The sequence below is a fragment of the Metopolophium dirhodum genome, chromosome 1 (genome assembly GCF_019925205.1).
Source record: "Metopolophium dirhodum isolate CAU chromosome 1, ASM1992520v1, whole genome shotgun sequence".
Taxonomy (NCBI): domain Eukaryota; kingdom Metazoa; phylum Arthropoda; class Insecta; order Hemiptera; family Aphididae; genus Metopolophium; species Metopolophium dirhodum.
Window position 1 is genome coordinate 101273042 of NC_083560.1, and position 18459 is coordinate 101291500.

The 18459-nt window shown below is 26.5% G+C and overlaps 1 protein-coding gene and 1 pseudogene across 1 annotated transcript; one reads left to right on the forward strand and one right to left on the reverse strand.

The window, feature by feature from the left end:
- Window positions 1–473: 473 nt before the first annotated feature.
- On the reverse strand, window positions 474–17152 carry LOC132948853 (zinc finger protein 675-like). Its single transcript, XM_061019525.1, has 4 exons — window positions 17030–17152; window positions 5636–5697; window positions 5346–5547; window positions 474–2657 (listed from the first exon to the last, which is right to left on the reverse strand). The coding sequence occupies exons 1-4, from the start codon at window positions 17150–17152 to the stop codon at window positions 690–692; spliced, it is 2355 nt and encodes a 784-aa protein (XP_060875508.1). The 3' UTR covers window positions 474–689.
- On the forward strand, window positions 16996–18416 carry LOC132936401 (uncharacterized; annotated as a pseudogene).
- Window positions 18417–18459: the final 43 nt, after the last annotated feature.

Below are 18459 nucleotides of genomic sequence, written 5' to 3' on the forward strand. Positions count from 1 at the left end.
TAAGAATTTAAATAAATTCCCTGGTTGACAATGTATAAATATATACAAAACAAGTTATTGTTAATGAAAAAAAATCTAAAACTTATATTTAATATATAAAATAATATTCCTTAATTATTGTTTCTAATATATGAAATACATATTTAAATACATTCGATGAATATATAGAAAAAACTTAACTTAATTGAATAAGTTGTTCAACAAATGGAAGTAACATTTTATTTTAAATTATAAAATAAACAAATGAAAATGACTTAATTATTAAATTAAACCTAATAAATACACAATGTAATAAGAATTAAAAAAAAAAAAATCCCTGGTTGACAATGTATGAATATACAATACTAGTTATAGTGAATAAAAAAAAAAATCTTAAAACTTACATTTAATTATTAAAATTATATACCTTAAATATATGACATATATATATATATATTTAAATAAATTCAATGAATGTATGGTAGAAACTTAACTTCATTGTATAAGTAGTTATAACAATAAAAGTAGCTAGGCATTTTTAGGATAAAACAAAATATAAAACCATGAATGTGAGATTCAAGTGATTCACAAGTTTTCTAATTTTCTTTTTCCACATTATTATACTGGCATTAAAGTAACTTCAGCTGATGTTGAAATATGATGTCATTTTTAATGGCTTAAAATTCTATTTATTTACACTTAAAATATAATTATGGGACATAACATGCCAAATATTTCTTTTGATGCGATTTTAAATTTGATTTAAATCTGAAAGCCGTGTTACACTTATCACATTTGAATGGCATGGCACCAGTGTGTATTCTCATGTGACATTCCAAATATTTTCGGGTTTTTAAGATTTTCAAACAAATTTGACACTGAACAAAATCAAAATTAATTCTTTCTAGAGAAGCATTTTGTCTCTCATAATTCTCGACATGTTCATTTTTATTAGATGTAGACATATTGGCACTGTGGTTTTCCATAATGTGATGACCTAGAGAAATATTTGTCTTAAACTGCTGACCGCAGTCATCACACTCATACATATTTAAAGTATGTATCGTTGTATGTTCTTCTATGTTATTTTTAAATACATGTGTTTTCTCATGCATAATATAAATGCCTTTTCTATTAAATTGCTTGTGGCAATATTGACATTTGTATGTTGTACCACCATGAATACGCATGTGATTGGTGAAGGCACCAGGATGTGCATAATGTTTGTTGCAAATCATGCAAAATGTTGATTTCTTCTCATTGCTTTTATTACTATGGTTGATAAGATTGTTATTTTGATTCCTTGACATTGTCCCAGAATCAGTGTTGTCTTCTATACTTATGCTGTTTTGGATTACATTTGGTTCAAGTTTAATATTCTCATTATTTTTTGATAACAAATTGTCTGAGTTGATGTGACATTTTTCATGATCTGTGCACAGACCCTTTACAGAAAATATTTTATCACAATACCTACAGGAAAAAGGTTGTGATTTATTATGAAGAGATTGATGCATTTTTAATGGGCTTTTGGAAGGAAATACTTTTTTATATGTAATACAGTTATATTGGTGTTTAATTTTATTGGCACTATTTAACCTTGTTATATCTGAATCTGAATTATCCAATAAAGATTTCTTGAATTTTCTATTTCTTAAGTTTGGAAAATCTCGAGGTTCCGTGTTTCTAGAATTAATAGGACCTAATGTCTTAGATTCAGTTTCAAAAAGATTAAACTGAACTGTTGACACATTTGAATCTATTTGCTGTTCATGATCGATCATATGGTGTGTCCAAAGAACTACAGATTTAAATGTTTTATCACATACAATACATTCATGCATATTACACTCACTGTGATCACTCATATGTAATGCAAATGCATGTATATCTGTAGATGGAGAATTTTTACAAATTTTACATATAAAAATAACATTGTTTTGTGATGTCTGATCATAATCATTGCGAGATCCATTTCTAATATTAGGAAATTTTCTAATACAGAAATAAAGTGTTTCCCTAACTGTAGATACAATATTATTGTTAGCTATATTAATAGGGTTTTGTTCCGCCATTAAATCACGAGGTTTGTTTGCCAAAGTTAATTCATTGATATTCACTGAATCTACTTGATCTGAACTGTTCCTTTCTCTGACATTTGTACACAAGTTTTTTTCTTGCTTCATGTTTAGGATATCGAAATTATTTGCCATTGAGATTTGCGAAGCTGTCGGTACAACTGATTGCTGTCTCAATAAACTTGATTGCTGTATGTTTGTTTGTTGTTGAAAATGGTCTCCGACTGTTGTTTGAATTAACTGTTTTTGCTTTATATTCCGTTTAGTATTAGGAATAGTATCAAACTTAGTTTGATCTTTTCTTTCATGGCATTTTTCGTGTTCGATATAATTAGAGAAATCAATATTTTGTCTGCAAAATCTGCATTTATACGAGGAATTGTGATTTTTTTGAATGTGTTTATTCAAACCAATTCTTAACTTAAACTGTTTTCCACAAAATATACATTTATTAGTTTTATAATTTATTTGTTTTTTGTGTTCGGCCAAGTGATTTTTTAAAAGATAACTTAATTCAAAGCTTTTTCCACAAATATTACAATGAAATAATTTATCACTTGTATTTTCATGATTTAAGTAAATATTATTATCTGCGACGTCCTGTGAGAAAAAAATGATTTACGAATAAAATAATAAATGTTAATGAATTTAAAGTATTCTTGTTGTATGCTGTCTACCACATGTACGCCACCATTTATAACGCATAGTGTTGTATGCGATCTACCTCCTTATATGTATATCTATACTCTATTCCAAAAATTTTAGATTCACACGTGTGCAGTCTTGTTAGCTGGCGTCGGCATGTCTAAAAATGCTAGCAAAGATACTTTTGATTGTTTTTTTTAGAGTTCTTAACAGTGGTGTTTTATAACTATGGTTATATGGCATGGTAATCAGTCAAAAAGTCAGTTTTTAAAAAAGTTGGAAAAAAATACGACTCATTTTTTTACTATCGGACAACAAGTCTGAGAATATTTATATTGCCAGACAAAAAGTAAAAAAATACTAAATATTCTATTAAATTTTCATTTATAATAATTATATTAATAACTAGCTGATCCTGTGTACATTATTGCCCATTAAAAATACCAACTCTAAATGATTCAACAATTCTTTATTTAATACCCGGCTTAGTGATGTTCAAAAGTTCAAAACTTCCCACGGATTTACCCTATCATAATCTCCATTAAAGATTTTTAACACAGTCATAACAGTGATTTGTAGTCATGCTCATTTTGCGATGAGTTATGACTAAATTTAAAATACAGGTCTAAAATAATGATATTAAATCATAAAAACTATTTTATTTTTTGTAACCAGTAGCAACCATCTAATAAACAAAAATATTGTTCTTCATTACCTATTATTATAATTTCTATAAAAAATTCTCATATTTGCAATAAAAAAAATTTAGGGCCACTTATCGAAATTAAATATAGCCTATAGATCTAGTTAGTGTAGCTCTCTGATGGTAAGTAGTAGAGATTAGGTACCCGGAACAAACAATTTGTCTTCTTAATATATTATCATTTAAGATTAATAATCTAACTATATAAATATGAAATGAAAATCTCTCTACAGGCTAAACTCTGGAACTACTTATCAGATCTTCTTGATTTTTTTTTTAAACAAAAGAGTTTTTCACGGAGAAGATATATTATATTTGATTATTGTTCCTTATCCTGATTATTCAAAATAATGGTCATTATAATAATTATAATAATTGTAGAGTGATTGATGTTCGTATTGACTGTATTTTTAAAATGTTTATAATATTTATAAACTGTAGGTACAATATAATATTATAATATAAATATTTTATAAGAAAATGAATTGTGTACATTTTTTAAATGAATATTAACTATATAATATGAAATATATTCCTATATAATATTCTATATTATATAACTATTAATGAAAATGTTATAGAATATATTTTGGACTTTTGTACAACTTTTTCAAAATGCACTTTTTGTCCAGGTACTTTTTGTCCGGGATTCATAATACAATGTACACTCATTTACCATTTAATGAACTAGGGAATACCCTGTAAAAATACTACATATACTTTTAATATTTAAACAAAATAAGCAATCTATATTCTGTGTTATTATTTATTGTTATACAACATTTTATTAATTATCTATAAGTTAGAACCGTATAATAAAGAATTAGGATTGGTTATTACCACATTTAAGTACATAACGTATAGCTGCATTAATCATTGTTCATGATCGTGATTTTTTTTTTTTTAATAAAATATTTGTGTTTCTGACACAGATTAATAAGAATTGCCAAAATAATTATCAAGTGAAATATTATAAAAAATTAAATCTGACTGGTGAAAATAAAAATGTAGATAGAAAAATAGGTAATAAAAAAATGAGTTTTTGTTAAAGTTTGAGAATTTGTAAATGTATTTCATAAGAGCCTTGCAAAAAAGTACTTCACGGACGACTTTTCGAAGGGTTGGATTTGATTTGTTTTGAACTTGTAAAATCAAAATATTCGTTGTATATTTGCAGTGGTCGGGAGTAACGCGCTAATTGTAGCGACGCTACAGTAGCACGCTACTTTATTTATAGCGATTGACGTAGCGTCGCTATATTATGCCTTAGATAGCGAAATACTATAGCGCACTAAACATTTTCGGTTAGCGTAGCGAAAATTATCATTATTTTGTTGCTACCTACAATCTAATTGGTGATTATTAAAATATCAATTATGATTATATTTGTTTATTTATATTATGATAATGATGAAGTGTAATAGTGAAGTTTTTGTCTTGGGTCCTGTCCAGTGACCAAATGTCAAATCAGTACAAACTACAAACACTAGTTTTCAATAAGAACATTTTTAAAAATGTAGCGAAAAAGTAGCGCGCTACATCTAAACAATAGCGTTAGAAGCAGCGCGCTACATTAGAAAAAAATAACGATAGTGGTAACGAGCTACTTTTTGGGGAAAGTAGCTGTAGCGTTAACGTGCTACAAAAAACTAGTAGCGTCCCGACCATTGTATATTTGTATCACTGCATTAAGTTTATAAATGAGAGTATACCAAATAGAATTTTTACGAAAACACCACTGGTTAATATATATTCAAGTGAATAAATAATAAAATGTTTCTAATAACTTATGTATACATAGTAAATTAATTAAAATATATCAATATATATTATATAATATGTATGATATTCTAAATAAAATGACGTAGAAAGCATATGTCATGTGAAAACAAGCGATAAATCGCATACAACAAAAATAATGTATTTAAAAAGGGTTTTACCTGACATTCCAAGGGTAACTTCATATTACTTTGGTTGGTAACATCTTTTGTAATTTCAGTTCTACTTTCCCACATCCAATCATCCGACATATCAGTTTCAAGCTTAATAACTTCCTCAACATTTTCAGAAACCAAAGAAACATGATTATCTTCAACTGTATACCATGTAGGATTTTCAATAGTGTTTTCAACATATCTTTCACTATACAATTAAAAATATAATCATTAAATTAAAAATAGAACAAAATAATTTTAAAAATAAAATGAAGATTTCAATTATGTGCAATTACCTGGTAACAGCATCAGCATCACCAGTGACTTCAACTTGTATGAAAACTTTCATTGAAGTAATTTAAGAGTATTCTAAACATCAAAATAAGTATTAATCCAAAGTAGATATTAAATTTAATTATCTAAATCATATTTGAGCTCATAATTTATTAATCTTATCTATTTGATACTATTTTTTATATAATATACATCTGGACAATTGATGTTAGTATATTTGTTTACAATTAAAACTGAATGCTATCCTCAGGGTTTGGCAAGTTACTCAATTATTTTTAACTGGTTACAAGTTACAAGTCACTTTAAAACTACTAGATACTTTTATGTTGTGTAACTAGATACAAGTTACAGTTATGTAACAAAGTTACATTTTAAGTTAAAAGTTACATTGGTAAATGTATAAAGAATTATAGACTGGCCTAGTCCCTAGAGTTAGGTAAAATAATGTTATGGTCGTTATATTATAATCAACTGTAATAATATGTTGATTATACGAATGAAACAATTTGGATTAAACAAAACACAGAATTAATTTTTTCACAGTGGAATTATAATTATTAGTGATTTTATTATTATTTACATCAATAGTACATTATCTTAATCCTTAAATAATGACTACTTCGACAAGTTTATATTTAAAGTAATTCATGAATAATTTAGTTACAGATAAAATCCATATAAACTATGATCATCGGTTATCGTAAAATGCTTTTGTTCAAAACTGCATGTTACTACGATATTCCCAACCATGGCTATCCTATAAGTAGTTTTATTTAAGGTCTACTAACCTTACGAGGGAGAACCTAAAAATTGAGAAATAATTGATGAGAAGAGCGACATCAACTTACTCGCTTTTTTTTATATAATTTTGTCACTCGCACTACACTTATAATATACAACAAATTATTTTTATTTTTTAATACTGATAATGAAAAATTTAAAATTTGATTTAAATTATTTTGGATAAATTCAAAATAGCAAATGTACGAATTTGCTTATAAGAAAAATGTTGATGTTAAAAACATTTATACAAGTCAATTAGTTTAAATTTTAGCATTTTTTAAAATATCTATAATTTTTTGATTAAATTAATAACTTGTAATAACTCTGATGGATTGTAATAACTTTTTTAAAAATATTATTTTTGGGAATTTGCTGATATGAGTATATTTCTTAAATTATTTACTAATCACATAATATTAATAATTTTTGTCATACGTTTAAGTAGCATAATTTGTTTTTTTTTTTTAGATCCTTCTGTTATACCCTGCACATATCATACAATATTAGTGATGGACGAGTATTGTTTTTTAATTTCGAGTCGAGTCGAGTTTCAATTATATGGAGTCGAGTCGAGTTCAAAATTCGAGTACTCGAATGCTCGAGTATTTTAAATTGTACGAAAAATAGATTTTCCAAAAATGTTATATTTTCTTTCATACAGTTATATAATTATTAATTAATTTAATCTTATCATAATAATAATTATTAACTAATTAAATTAATAACTATTAATTGTTTAATGTTTATTATTTATTAAAGTCTATACTCCATACTATAATAATATATAATTGATTATTAATATTTAATATGCAATCAAATAGTATTTAGTATTTACTATTTACTACCTATTTAATTGCCTTATATTTTAATTTTTAATTGATCTCAACAAATTCATAATACATTTAAACTATTTATTGTTTAATGTTTATTATTTAATATTTATTCAGTTCTACAATATAGAGTAATATTATAATAATATCAAATATGCAATAAAATAATAAAAATAACAAGGCTGGGCAAGTTAACGATTTTTTTTAACTCAGTTAAGTGTTAATATTCACCAATAAACAAAATTTGATTTAACTATAGGTTAACTCAGCTAATTAAAAGTAAATGCATATTTGTTAACTCTTTAGTTTTTATTAAGTTAAAAAAAGTTAATTTGTTTATACAACACTAGCGTAGGTACCTACTTCATTTTTTACCAACCCAAAACTAAATTATAGACTATATCTAGTGTTTATACTTTAAAGTATTTCGATATGGTTAGATTCGATTATTCGAATGATATAAATTCACGGTAAATATTTTTTGACATGAAAACAAAACAGACTGAAACAGTGAAATATAATAAAACTAAAAACAAAAAAAATTAACTTAACTTACTTCTTAAAATGAAAAAATTAACTCGTTCATTTCACGTTTATTAAAAAAGAAATGTAGTAAGTTAACAGTTAGATAAGTTAATGCGAAGCAAAAAGTAACTAGTTAAGTTAAAATGTTTAAATTAAATTAACTTTTAACTTTTTAACTTGACTTTAAATTTTTAACTCGTTAATGCCCAGCCTTGAAAAATAGTATTTAAATTATAAATATTAAATTAGTAATCAATCTGAACTATCACGTATCACCTTCCTGGTATTCATATCAGATATTTGGGTTCTTTCAGTTATTTATAGTTTTAACACTTATTTTTCAATAAAATACTATTTATAGTATTTTAAATTTATAATAATAAAAATACTGATACGAGAACTCGATTCAAAGGGAGTACTCGTATTTACAAGCATAAAAAAATTTTTACTCGACCAACACTATACTATATTGATCTGACAAACCTGACACATAAAAAAATAAAAAATAAATAGCAAATAGTTGGGAGTAAAGGGCTAAAAATGAATACTTCTTAGAGTGAAAATTTTTACTATGTACTTGTTGATAATTAAAATACATACGATTAAATAAACATCTAAATTTTAAAAAATTATTTTATTGGAAAGCACACTGTGTATACAATATAATACATTATACAAAATATATGATACTATGATAACGAGGAGTATATTCTTTGGATATAATAACCAAAACAACCAATGATAAGATAATATAATATTTTATTATTACTAATTAATTAAAATAAAATTTAAAAAAAATTGTTGAAATTTTTCATGTTAGATTTAAACAATAGCTTTGGTGCTACAATTTACAAAAAGTTTCAGTAGTGATAATACTACATTTTTTATTAGTAGCTGAGCGTTATAACAATACGTTGTACCCGTCTTGTTAATTGAGGGCCTATAAATACTGAAGGTACTACTATTGACGTAAATTTTCAAAGTTGAAAATTTTGAAAATTTTTTAATTAATGGCTGCCAAGTAAGTTTATAACATCAAGCCTAACATTTTATATTAGGTACCTCAGTACCTCTGTAGGCTTTAGACAACTTAAAGGTACAAATAACATTTGTCTACGTCTTAATTTCATTTTCATTTTCTTCATTTATATGATATTGTTCAAATGTGGATACAAATAACTCATGTAATATATTAATGAATACTAAAAATTACAATGGACATTACTAGTGACAACAAAACATGGCCTGAGAGAAATTAATGCTGTACAAAGTACTACAAACCACAAGTCATTAGTGATAATAAACAATATGAATAGTAAATGCATAGATATGGAAATCCATGATCATAATCCATGATTATAAGATAGTTACAGAACCACGTTATTCTGTGGTTTTATTACTCATGTCTATTATCTAGTAGTCAGTGTAACCAACTGTTATACAATTATTACAAAATTAATTATTTTTAAAAATAAACATAGAAATCAAAATTTGAAAATTTGTTCAAGCTTACATCCCTAGTAACTCCATGATATTCATTTCTGAGCACACTTATGTTTTAGTTATGTTATTTTATATTTCAACTCAAGTATGGCATTGACTATTTATATACTTAATAAACTCTGATCAAGTAAAGAAACATAGTCGACAGCAACCAATTTTTTCTCGGGCAGCATTTCCTTCCTCCGAGTCAAGGTATCTGGACCACTGCCGTTTAGTATTGCCACATCCCTACTTACAAGTTGGACTTAGTTTCTTAACTTGAACAATGTATACTTAAATGGTTTTGATATAATTCAGTTGTTATAACTTCATGTTAGGTATGAATTAAAATATTAATTGTTAATTAATACTGGCATGCTGCTATAGTAGGCAATAGCTTATGAAAATGTATTTTGTTTGGCCTTATAATGATAAAGGTCTTGAAGTAAGTTAGGTATGTATAGCAATACTTACTAAATATTTACTATGGAATAATATTTTTAATTTATAAAATATAATTTTAGTTATAAATAACAGGAAAATTGTTTTGAAAACAAAAAAACATAAATATTAGGTTGGGTCAGTGAAACAAGGTAGGTTAGACATCCAAGTAAATATAATAGTAAAGCATAAGAAAAATGTTTAAAATTATCTTTTATCGACTTTAAATAGATAGTTGAATAATGATTATATTAAACTGTTGTATTATGTACCTATACAAATCTTACATACAAGAAGTTACAGTGTACTAGTTTAATTTTATTTCTTAAAATTTAATTAACACTAATGTATAACACAATATATACCTAATAATAATATAATAATCATAATGGTATCAGATAATTTTTAAATGGACCATATGTTTTAGATTTCTTATATTATAATGAACTGTAAGATGTTGATTATACGAATGAAACAATAAGGATAAAACACAAGAATTTATTGGAAATGTTTATACATTATACATAATTAAATATAAATAATAGAAGTTACAAATTTGCGATAAAAATTACCTATCAATTACTTAATTCCTGCACCAAGACCATAAACTCAAGAAAACTATGTATAATAAAACTAAATAAGTTCAAATAAGAAAAAAATTGATATCAATAAGTATGGTCAACTTACTATTTTCTCACTCGGTAATGGGTCGATGGACAAGTTGATCACAATCACGAGCACCGCAAACCCGCCAAGCTGCACACCAGAAACTCAATGGATCATACACATCCTTGTGCCGGTTTCACTTGTTGTAACATCAAAAGCCAATGTGCGTTGACTAAATACAAATTCAAGGGATCTGAAACATGGATTTAGGACAGTGGACAGATGTTTTGAACGTTCGGTATTTAGTGCCAATAACCGTGTGGAGTCGTATAGCGGCCGTTATCCGTCGTTACCTCTCTGTTATCAGTTCAAACATTATGTATTGCGTATATTTCATCCATGAAAACAACAATAAGGAGACCACGTCATGAAAAAACGTATCGAAAAGAGTCGCACGATTAATTGGCCACAAGCTGCGCTGCGTACGCTAGCCGCTAGAGTTGCTACTTTAACCCGCCTAGTATAGGAATTATTCATGTTTTTTGCATTTTTTAGAAATATAAGCCAAATAATCCTGTTTGAAAAACAAATTTGAAGTTTGTAGTTAGAAATTTACAGTTACGTTTACGTTCGCACCAAAATTTAAATCATATAAGAGTTGACATTTTTTACAGGCAACGAAATACACGGGGTCAGCTCATATTTTATAAGCACAATGAAATTTAAAAAATATTTAAATTAGTTTTAAGTTATCGCCTCTTTATAGTTTCTACCGTAATAATACTAACAGTAAAAAAATCTACAATAATAGACATTAATATTCAGTATAATTTGGTTGATGATAAAATCTACTTAAGATCACGCCACACGCGGGAAAATATCGTACAATAAAAACATGCCAATTTTGTTCCAATAAAATGGCTTACTGAATTGTTTCAGAGCAAAATACCTTTATTAAAGGTGGTTGAGAAGAGTTATATCGGGTGACGTACAACACTAGATTTTTGATATTTTAATTTTTTTAACTAATTATTCACATAAGTGCAAAACGATTTTATCAAATTTGAGAATGAAATATGAAAGCTGAAGAAGATTCTCGGGTCAACCTAGCCTACTGGCAACAAATATCTAGCAATTAAGTTCTCAACTTTCTTTTTCGGGGGGTTCAAATAGGCAATTTACAATACTTTTCGTAAATATATGGTCCGGATAAATACGTTCCGGAAAATACGGTTTTTCACTTTTGAATTCCGGCGATTTACGTTCCGCAATTACACGGTCCGGAATTTATACGTTCCACCCATTTATTTTCCGGATTAATACGGGTTGGGGCTATAATAATCCGGATAGTATATGTGTATATGTCTAGACCGCATAATTCCGGAACGTATTTTTTCCGGAAAGTGTCGTAAATTGCCTATATTAAGTCCCTTGCATAACACCAGATTACAAATATTCAGTTGGTGTATTTTTTATTCAAAACGATGTCTTAAACAAAAAAAATTTGTTTGAGTTTTAAGCAGTAAAACTAAAACAGTATATTTAAAACAGTTTATAACAAAAAAAACTCAATATTCACTTGGAGTTACATTGTTTTAAACATTATGTTTTGTTCGTTTTAAACTATTAACGAAATATTTAAAATAAATGTTTTGAATTGATGTTTTAAACATGTATATAACAAGTTGTTTACAAGTTGTTATAGTTGTAAACATATTAACAACCCTGCTGAAATAATGTAAATATTATGTAATTACGTAATTAAGTATCGTCGTATACACCATGTTACACACGAATCACGGACATTCCCCCCCTGATATATTTTTGATGTGGACATTTCCCCCTCCTTTTTTTTAAAAAGTTAACTATTTAATAATATAATATTATTATTTAATATAAATATATTTATGCCTATATTGTCTAATATTTTCAAATATTTTCATAAATATAATAAATTATAGATGTATATTTTTGATTCACTGAACTACTTGAATCAAATTCACAAGCCATTATTAAATTGTTAAATATTCAAACTGGTAAAGCTTTAATATAAAATGAAAAATAAATATGAACGAAGGCTAAATAAAATATATGTTCAGAAATAACATCAGAATTCAAATGTATCATTTTTATGTCGGAATTTTCAATCATTTTTATTAATTATTAATTATGTTTTACTTTATATTATAACCTACTCATTTTTTTTTTAAATTTTTATTGTTTCAAGTAAGTTGTTCAGTTGACCAAACATATACATTTATAATCTATTATATGTATGAAAATAAAAATTATTTTATATTTTATTTAAAAAAAAAAAATTCTTATTAAATAATGAATAATATTATATTATCAAATTCAATATTATTAGTCAATAATTAATTTTAAAAAATGGTGGGAAAATGTCCACATCAAAAATATCGGTGGCGGGGGGGAAATGTCCTACTAGACTGAAAACGGTCTGGGAGGAAATGTCCATATACACACACCATTGATTTTAAAACGATTTCTGCTTTTATATTTTATTTTTATTTTTATTTTGTGTCTTCCATCACCTATTAGGACAACGAACATTGTATGATTTTACACTTCAGCATTTTTTCTAATAGGTAATTGAATGAAAGTTGGTACTTTGTTTGCTCAAAACTCAAAAGTGAATAATTCCCAGTAGTTTCAAAGCGCAATGAAAACGAAAAAAAATTAAGAAAAAAAGGTAATTTCTACACAAAACCAGTTATCAATCATTTTTCTGGCGTACTCAAAAATGAATAACCGTAGAAACTTTTAATTTTAACAAAATGTTTATATGATACGTGCATTAACCTAACAAGAAAACTGACTGAAGATAGATAGGCACTTAAAATTGTCACCAAATAATTAAAATAATAAAATATTATAATTTATAATCGCCTGTACCCAGTGTCAGTCTGGCTAATGATTGAACCCAATAATTTTCAATAGGCCCCTTAAAAAAAAAAAAAGAATTAAAAAATGATTTTTACCCAGATAGTTTTACTTTTCATGTAAGTACGATTAATACAATTAATTCATAACTATAACAATACTAGAATCAAAACTCATGAACATGGTGTTATAACTATGAGTCTATGAGATAAATAAATAAATAAAATAAAGAAATAAATGGTTTGACAATTATTTTTGTAAAAAGTTATTGGTACCTACTTTTTAATGTTTAAATAGATGCAAAATAAAAATAAAAATAGTAATACGTCATATTTTATACACCTACGGTATATTTAATAATTGGAAAGTCAGTAGCTCTAATTAGATATTATATAGATATTCTAGTACAGTATTTTTTTGTATTTGTATCAAATGAATAAAAGCCTCCTTTTGCCAATGTCTATAAAAAATATTTTTTTTTTTTTAAACGCTTTAAATCTGTTATAGAGGGGTATCTATAATATGGAGAAAACACAATTTTAAAATCATTTTAATTTTGATCGAACGAAAGCAACTTATATTTTCAAAAATACAGCATAATAATATAATTAATATTTTAAAATTGTATATGGTTTACACACTTTTATAACTAATGCTAATCAAATAGGTAATTATTAATAAAGAACACACAATGACTTGTTGAAATTGTACGTAATATTTTTTAATTTTTATAACATTGTTCAATATATTCATTAAAAATCGTACAAGTAAATTTTATGGGACCATGAATTTTGTTTGTAACGAAATTGACGTTTTCCTGGGAATAGGTAACTTGCTCATTTTTTAATTATATATAGCTCTATAATTTCGTTACAAATTTAATGCCACCATAGGTAAATTTACTTGTGCAGTTGTGCATAGCAGTTCATAATGAACAATATTACATTGAGAATACAATAAAGCGAGAATCACGAGTAAATTAAAATTGTTTTTTCTTTCCCATTTGGCTATAGCTGGGCCCTCGATATATAAAAATACCAAATGGCCTCCGGCGATCGCCGGTCGCCGGGTGGGCTGGAAGGGGCTATCTGTACCTACTACATACATGATAAAATGTTCAAAATAGACATTTAAAATGTTGAAAAAAATGTTTTCTTATTATTGATCAAAGAATTATCGTTGGGTCTATAAGCTTGAACAATTAGTACAAAGTATTTCATAAGTTGCTATAAAGATAAACAATGAAGGTTTTAAGTTCAGATTTCTACAAAATTAGTCAATATCATGAACATTTGCAAATCATTTTTTGGTTCAAAATTTATAAAATGTTTAATTTTTATAGCTTGGAAATTTAAAACGAGATATCTCATAAGTGGGCAATATTGTAACTAAAAAATCTAAAAAATATATAAGCACTGATTTTTTTATAATTATTTTAAGTTGAAACTTGGAGAAAATTAGATGTTTAAACGAAGATTTCCTAACGATATTTTTTATTTTGTTATAATTCAAAAACATTATTTTTGGTGACTATTATAACTTTTACTTATATTATTATATTTTATACACACAATGAATTTGTATAATGCAATATTTTCTGCAAAATTTAATGGCACATGGTGTACCCAGTGTACCCTACAAACTCCTATTTTTTTTATGAATGTACCTAATCATACAAAAATCATGTATGAATCATGATATACCATTGTATGTAGGTACAGTGTACACAGGTCTGCTCAGAATGTGTTCACGTTGGAACAATATTCTAGTTCACAGCCTTCGCTTGTAAGTTAACGGCGAAAAATTTCAAAAAATATTGTTTTCTCAAAACGCGATTTTTTTAAAAGAATACTTGGAATTAAATTTGAGATGAACTTGGACTAAAAATGAGATGCAAGTACTTATTGCCTATAAGAAAAAAATTGGCTTGTTTCAGGTCTTATAACACCCTAAGATCCCAAAGTAACGTAACTTTATATTATATATTATATAAATGTTTTATGATCTTAATTCTTAATTATATTTTATTTAGTTGATATACATATATTATGTTAACTAAAAAAAATAACATGAAGTACATATAATAATAAATGTGTTTAAAAATTAAATAAATTAAAATATTTAAAAAAAATTTAATACATTAAAATTTTATTAAATAATAATATGATATTTAATTCCACGTAACCCGTACAGTTGTAGGTCTATAAAGACAAGTAAGCATAATGTCTAGACTCTTTTGTTTTGTTTTTATTTTTGTTTCGTACACATACAATTCACTGAATTATATACTTTTATTAAATCAGTTATATCTACTTATACATTTATTTTTTCAGTTTATAAAAAAATGGTTTTGTCTATCAAAACATAAATAATGTTAAAAATAAATATACCTAGTTATCACTTATTGAAAATCTAATATTTTAGTCCGCCCCTTTTCATCAAAAACCTGAAATCTACATAAATTAAATTGAATTTTATATCCACAATCCACTCTCAAATATTTTACAATTTAAATAAAATGTTCAAAAATATTTTAGAAAGAAATACAAAATATCATGGAAAAAAATATATGGATTAGAAAAAAAGCACCTACATTAATAAATAATTATTTGAGAATGTATGATTAGGGGTTATGGCCTATCCATTCTTTATTATCTATGGTTACAAGGGGTCTCATAATAAAATAATGATAAAACCCCTTGCTAGAGTGAGAAGCACCATAATATAAAGGCAGTCTGTCTCTCATCTACATTCCGGCACGCAAATCCCTCGTACATTAATATCCATTCTTTTATTATCTATGTTTAAAATATATCCTTATCCATTTTCACTCATTTAGAAGAATTGCCCCAACTAAACATTGACAAACAACACGTGATAATTTTCTTATCAACTTATATTATGAACACGGCCTCTAAGGCCATGATTATGAATATCGGATATCCAAACGTTCCAAACACAGGGTAACCAATACGTTCACTTATGAGAACTCAAAAACCAGTGAACATTTATCATAAGAAATCATTGGAATCGTTCGAAACCTATAAAAAACGCGCTTTATTGTCTTGTTAATTAGGTATTTAGGAATAGTGGACAATTAGGACCTGAACCATGATTTAAATATTGATCAAACTTGCAAGGCATTTATTCATGATGGGCAATGAAATATATGTGTGAAGAAAACAAATTGATAAGCAATGTTGTACTTGAGTTATTACGGAATCAAGGGAGAGGTGGAATATAGCATTTTTGAATCCGTAAATATTGCCGCGCTTTTGCTTATAATCCAGGATATTTCGCGCGGGCAATCAAATGGGTTTATATGGATCACGGAGTAATATTGTTCCTGGGTAATATTTATGCGGTTTTACAAGATACGAGTTTTTTTTATGAATATGGGTATTCATATGATTGCATTTATTGTTTCAAATATTAAAAATGCACCCTAACAATTAACATTCTTGCATACATACTTAAATACTTACATTAATAAATAATATTCGAACGAAAAATTAAACACTAATATTTTTCTTATAACATGTTATCAGTGTACAGCAAATTGTATTATTCATTATCATTAATTTGCAATCGGTTTTATTCATAGACATATTAATTAATATGCAGAGCATAGCAGAAGAACAGCAGAGCGAATTCCACTTACCCACCTATTTAGATTGATCTTTTGTTTGGGTTATTATTTCTTGATAAAGTGAATTTGATCCTTCATTCTTCAGAAAATCAAAAAAGTTTTCACATGTACCAGCTACAAATAAAATAGGTTTAAGTAAATTTGAACATGATTTTGTTATTATTCTAAATATAGCTTACTACTCCAGTGTTGAACTTTATAATAGCTCTATGTATTGATATGACTTTAAGTGGGCATTCTATTTCTCCATATTTATGTGCTCCTACTTGACATTCAATTTTATTTTCAGCACCCAATGTCATTATTTAGTTTAAAAAATGTATAGAATTTTCAGGTTGAATTTTAGTTTCTACATATTTGTTTTTATAGCGATTTAGCTGTTAACACCGTAATGCAGTACCAACTCCTGAGAGTTTTGGGTTTTTCCAATAACACTCTACTTTGGTTGGTGACTGCTCTTCACTCTATATAAAAATAATAATTTTTACTTACATGTAAGCATATTATGTACAAAGATACAAAAAAGAAAAGTATAATAACATACACATACATAGTTAAATTCCCTGGATTGATTTATCTCTTTCTCCAAAGAAAACGGAACTGCTTCGACATCATTTTCAATAAACATTTGGTGTTGTTCAGAAGAAATATCATTTGTATTTTTCTTAAAACATGATTATCAGTAATAAAAAAGGTGCGTTACTAAATTACTTAAAATTACAAGTATTATACGATAAAATTGAAACAAATAACAAAAGTCAAAGATAAATTAATAATTGGTAGCAGCTTTATAGTTAGTAGGTAGATACATAATTTTCAGTGACTATATCAGCTTTTCAAGCTTTGATCCTTAAAAATGTTAAATGAAAAAGAAAAACTGAAGATTTACAAAATTATCTATATTTATTAAATTTTTCTGAAGATATTAGATACAATTTTAGCATTGCATGCAGTAATTGAACAGAAGAAAAAAATACCAATCTATACTTTTTATTGCATATTAATTTAAATTGAAGTACAATAATATGTACATGTTGAAATACTACACATTTCTGGTTATATTAATATATATAAAAGGTTTATAATACCAAAATACAATTTTAAATTAGTTCTAAACTTCCTTACTTGAAAAAGTATATACCTACTACAACACCAAGCTGAAAAAATGAAGTTTAGATCAATTAATAAGTTCCCACCTACCAGCATCGGTGATACAGTTCGAGTATCACACCATACCTGTTGTGGACAGATATAGAGGAGATCTACGAAATATTCTATTTGCCGTGGTATCAATAAAAAATGGAGAATTCTATGAGGTAGGTAACAAAGATGGAACAATAGAACAGCATAGGTCTCAGTTTGATATTTGTCCTGAGCCATTCATTAAAGTAGACGAGGTGTCAACTATAGAAAAATCTTTACGAGAAATCGCTAAAAATTATGTCATTGTTAGGTGGTCAGGGCTATCAACGTTGCACATGTAAATCTAATTGCAAAACAAATAAGTGCAAATGCAAAGTATCAGGCATTTTATGTAATTCTAGATGTCATAAAACTTTACCTTGATTAAATAAATAACAAAACAAATGTTATCTAATAAATAGAGTTA

What these genes read in the sequence shown, in the direction of transcription:
- LOC132948853 (XM_061019525.1), bottom strand. Translation starts at nt 17,152, where the DNA reads ATGACATTGGGTGCTGAAAATAAAATTGAATGTCAAGTAGGAGCACAT. An exon ending in TAAAGTTCAACACTGGAGTA is followed by an intron (nt 5,698 to 17,029) that starts GTAAGCTATATT and finishes GAATACTCTTAA; the next exon opens with ATTACTTCAATGAAAGTTTT. An exon ending in GATGCTGATGCTGTTACCAG is followed by an intron (nt 5,548 to 5,635) that starts GTAATTGCACAT and finishes TTAATTGTATAG; the next exon opens with TGAAAGATATGTTGAAAACA.